Source organism: Melanostigma gelatinosum, assembly GCF_949748355.1.
Source record: "Melanostigma gelatinosum genome assembly, chromosome: 19".
Classification (NCBI taxonomy): Eukaryota; Metazoa; Chordata; class Actinopteri; order Perciformes; family Zoarcidae; genus Melanostigma; species Melanostigma gelatinosum.
Genome location: NC_136652.1, coordinates 22485033 through 22490032, shown reverse-complemented (window position 1 = coordinate 22490032; position 5000 = coordinate 22485033). Strand labels below are relative to the sequence as shown.

At 48.6% G+C, this 5000-nt stretch overlaps 1 protein-coding gene across 1 annotated transcript in view; it reads right to left on the bottom strand.

Annotated features, from left to right (window-relative positions):
* Positions 1–1687: 1687 nt before the first annotated feature.
* Positions 1688–5000, bottom strand: part of ccr6a (chemokine (C-C motif) receptor 6a) — a 7352-nt gene continuing 4039 nt past the window's right edge. Inside the window, exons 2-3 of the mRNA XM_079290435.1 lie at positions 3745–3849; positions 1688–3206 (exon numbers count right to left, since the gene is read on the bottom strand). Coding sequence (XP_079146561.1) covers positions 2057–3206; positions 3745–3849 — 1255 coding nt within the window. The 3' untranslated portion in view covers positions 1688–2056. The remainder of the gene's footprint in view (positions 3207–3744; positions 3850–5000) is intronic.

Below are 5000 nucleotides of genomic sequence, written 5' to 3'. Positions count from 1 at the left end.
AGGCTCTGGAGGACCAGTGAAGCTCTGGAGGACCAGTGAGGCTCTGGAGGACCAGTGAAGCTCTGGAGGACCAGTGAGGCTCTGGAGGACCAGTGAAGCTCTGGAGGACCAGTGAGGCTCTGGAGGACCAGTGAGGCTCTGGAGGACCAGTGAGGCTCTTGAGGACCAGTGAGGCTCTGGAGGACCAGTGAGGCTCTGGAGGACCAGTGAAGCTCTGGAGGACCAGTGAGGCTCTGGAGGACCAGTGAAGCTCTGGAGGACCAGTGACGCTCTGGAGGACCAGTGAGGCTCTGGAGGACCAGTGACGCTCTGGAGGACCAGTGAGGCTCTGGAGGACCAGTGAAGCTCTGGAGGACCAGTGAGGCTCTGGAGGACCAGTGAAGCTCTGGAGGACCAGTGAGGCTCTGGAGGACCAGTGAGGCTCTGGAGGACCAGTGAAGCTCTGGAGGACCAGTGAGGCTCTGGAGGACCAGTGAAGCTCTGCAGGACCAGTGAGGCTCTGGAGGACCAGTGAGGCTCTGGAGGACCAGTGAAGCTCTGGAGGACCAGTGAGGCTCTGGAGGACCAGTGAGGCTCTGGAGGACCAGTGAAGCTCTGGAGGACCAGTGAGGCTCTGGAGGACCAGTGACACTCTGGAGGACCAGTGAGGCTCTGGAGGACCAGTGAGGCTAGGGGGGACCAGTGAAGCTCTGGAGGACCAGTGAAGCTCTGGAGGACCAGTGAAGCTCTGGAGGACCAGTGAGGCTCTGGAGGACCAGTGAGGCTCTGGAGGACCAGTGAGGCTCTGGAGGACCAGTGACGCTCTGGAGGACCAGTGAGGCTCTGGAGGACCAGTGAGGCTCTGGAGGACCAGTGAGGCTCTGGAGGACCAGTGAAGCTCTGGAGGACCAGTGAGGCTCTGGAGGACCAGTGAGGCTCTGGAGGACCAGTGAAGCTCTGGAGGACCAGTGAAGCTCTGGAGGACCAGCGAGGCTCTGGAGGACCAGTGAGGCGCTGGAGGACCTTCGGGCGGGCTTGGACTGTACAGACTGGGATGTCTTCAGGACTGCAGTCTGGATGAGTACACAGAGGCTGTGACGTCATCCATCAGCTTCTGTGAGGACGGCTGTGTTCCAACAAGCACCAACCCTGGTCCACAGCAGAACTCAGAAGGCTGAGGCTGCACAAGGATCAGGCGTTCAGGAGTGGAGACAAGGACTCGTACAAAGAGTCAAAGTACAGGTTTAGCAAAGCAGTGAGAGACGCTAAACGACTGTACTCTAAAAACAGACAGATCACCAACTACAGCCCAACGCTCGGAGGCGATGTGTTTCTTTCTTGCACTGTGCTGATTGTGATCCTTCATGTTCTTGTTTACTGTTAAATGGTACGCACCCCGCCACGACAAATTCCTTGGAGGTGCAAACCTGCTTGGCAATAACCGGTTCTGGTTCTGGTTCTGATGTCCTCACTGTTGTGTGGTGTTCAGGGTACTACACTGATCGTGGGGCATCAGGGAACTAAACTCATATTAGTATATCCTCTAGCTTTGTTTGTGATAAAACCTTTTGGACATAAAATAGAGTTTTATGAAGTTGTATTTAAATAAACACGGAACATAATTAAATGTGTTTATCTGTCACCTCTTCATCAGATCAACCGTCTGATGCAGAATCACAGCGTCGCAGAAGTTTAGAGAACAATTCAACTCACATTTATTCTGTAAGGTGTAACATGACATCATCAGTCTGAACGTTATCAAACACAAACAGAGTTTCGAGAGAAGAAGAAGAGCAGGAAGTTCAAACAGGTACAAAATCACATCATTCTCACAGCTTTAACGTCGGGTTCCTTCTCAGGTTCTTTCAACGTTTCATGAAGAGAACAAAGTCTTTCACACCAAAACACATTCAAGGAATAAAAAGAAAAACTTTTTTTTGTCTCATTTCTTACGTTTTAAATCTCTCAGATTTAACTTGAACAAATGATTTACAGATCTGAGTCAGGCTTAGGACCTCCAGAGACCAGCAGGCCTCAGACCCGGGTCTTTGGGTCTTAGGGAGGAAGGTTCTGGTCCTCACATGGTGAAAGACGAACCGTTCTCACTGGATCCGTCCACCGAGCGGCGGGTGGACACGTAGATCTCGGTGGTGACTCTGGAGAAGCGCCGTGGGGCGATGTACTTCTTCCCCAGACAACACAGGTCCAGGACGATCCTCTTGAAGTGGTTCCTGAACTTCACCCCCACGAAGGCGTACAGCACCGGGTTCAGGCAGCAGTGCAGGTAGGCGACGGTCTGCGTCACCGTCTTGGCCGCCTGCAGGACGTCCGACTCCTCGCAGGTCCGCAGCTGGAACATGTCGGCGGTCTCGTAGAGCAGCGTGAGGTTGTAGGGCAGGTGGCAGACCACGAACACCACCACCACGGCCAGAACCACCCGCACCGCCTTGTGCCGTTGGAAGTTCTTGGCCCTCAGCAGGGTGGCGACGACGGCGCTGTAGCAGACGACCATGACGAGCAGCGGCAGGAAGAAGCCCACGGCCAGCTGGGTGCTGGGGACCGCCACCTTGGACCTCCAGGCCGTGGCGTTGTCCGCAAACTGGAACTGGCAGATGTAATGCGGAGGTCCGGAGGTCCGGTTGGTCTCCTCCTCCCCGTACATGTAGGCCTCCCTGCTGTGGGACGGCTCGTACCAGTTGTAGAAGCAGAAGGTGGGGACGGACAGCAGCAGCGCCGCGGACCAGACGGCGGTGCAGATGAGGCGGCTGTAGGGCAGCGAGCGGCGCCCGAAGCTGCGGCGGGCCTGGACGATGGCGACGTAGCGGTCGGCGCTGATGCAGGCGAGCAGCAGCATGCCGCCGTACAGGTTGACGCTGTAGGAGCCGCGCAGCAGCTTGCAGGCCACCGGCCCCATCGACCACGACGACAGCTCGTTGTAGACGATGAGAGGCAGCGACGCCACGAACAGCAGGTCGGCCACGGCCACGTTCAGCAGGTACACGTCCGTCATGGACTTGGTCCTCTTGTAGAAGGCGTAGGTCACGATCACCAGCCCGTTGCCTACGAAGCCCAGGATGCAGATGATGGAGTGGACGTACGGGCCGACCACCAGCTCCACGCTCGTGTTCTTCTGGTGGGGACAAGGTCCGATCAGGTCGTAGTCCATGTCGTAGTCCTCACCCCATTGGTTGGACGTTTTGTCCTCCGAGTAGTTCATCTTCTTTCTCCTGTGGAGAACAGAGAGAGAACGTCACGCTATTGTTCCACAGTCGAATCGTCATCGTGTGAAACATGCCGCTCAGACTCTCGGCTCATACGTCTGTCAGAGCGTCAGCGAGCAGATGTGAAGCGGTCGTGTGTTCACGTGACGGCGCGTTAGAGTTTGTACCGGTGAACGTCATGGCGAGCGGAAGCTCCCGCCGTCATTTAAGTCACAAGTCTGTCTTCCCTGTATCTTATGATGACGGATGAGGTGGTGGACTAGACCGTGACAGGATGTAGGCGTTGTTTAAAGAGAAAGACACGACAACGGCAACACATGGGACATGTCCACACACATGAAGAGACATGTCCACACACATGAAGAGACATGTCCACACACATGAAGAGACATGTCCACACACATGAAGAGACATGTCCACACACATGAAGAGACATGTCCACACACATGAAGAGACGGGGCCAACAAGGCACAACACCACCAACAAGGTATCACCGCTGCATTCAGAAAGCGTTTTCTGAAAGCGTGCTACAGATTACACTCACTCAGAATGAAGATCGTTCGTCTGTGAAGAGGAAAAGAGTGCGTGTCCGGTGTTCAAAGTCCGGTACTGCAGACACGCCCCCTCTGGTGGAGTCCAAGAGGCTGTTCTGGTGGAGATAGGAAGACAGACAACACGTTCACAGCCACGCCCCATAGCCCTCTATTGACCAGCCGCCTGTGTGTATATATATATATATATATATATATATATATATATATATATATATATATATATATGTATATATATATATATATATATATATATATATATATATATATATATATATATATATATATATATATATATATATATATATATATATATATATATATATATATATATATATATATATATATATATATATATATATGTATATATATATATATATGTATATATATATATATATGTATATATATATATATATGTATATATATATATATATATATATATGTATATATATATATGTATATATATATATATATATATATATATATATGTATATATATATATAATATATATATATATATATATATAATATATATATTAATACAACTGCATTTGAGACTGTTTACTCAGACTCGTCTCAGTGTGAATCTTGCAGCTTCTTATAAAAACCTGTTGAAGAGTCAGAGTCTAAAGTACGTGTTGCTCAGCCTCTTCAGGTTCCTTCAGGTTCCTTCAGACCTGGTTCTCTCTCTGATGGAGTCTGATGTAATAAAGCGTGAAAGAAACAGAGGTATGGAGATGATGTGAAAGTGGCACAGGACGCGTGTTTGGTACGAGTGCTCCAGTTGTGGTAGAAGGAGGCGATGTGTGTTCTCAGGTGTCTGAACAGTGACAGGAAGTCTGCAGAGAAACAGGTCAGAGGAGACGAGTGACCCAGATCAGAGCATGGTGCACATCAGAGACACCTTCTGGGTCTACTGGAGGTTAGAGGTCTCTGCTGTCACAGGACAAGGACCAGACTCACTCTGAGGGAAATAAAGACGCCTTTACAGATGTGGAGCCTCACAGCTGGACCAGAGGAACCAGAGAAGAAGAAGAGGAGATAAAGAACAATATGTGTAATATATTTAAATAAATATATTATATATATATTTATATATATATATATATATATATAATATATTTAAATATATTTAAATAAATATTATATATATATATATAATATATTTAAATAAATATATTATATATATATTTACATATATATATATAATATATTTTAATAAATATATTACATATATATTTATGTATATA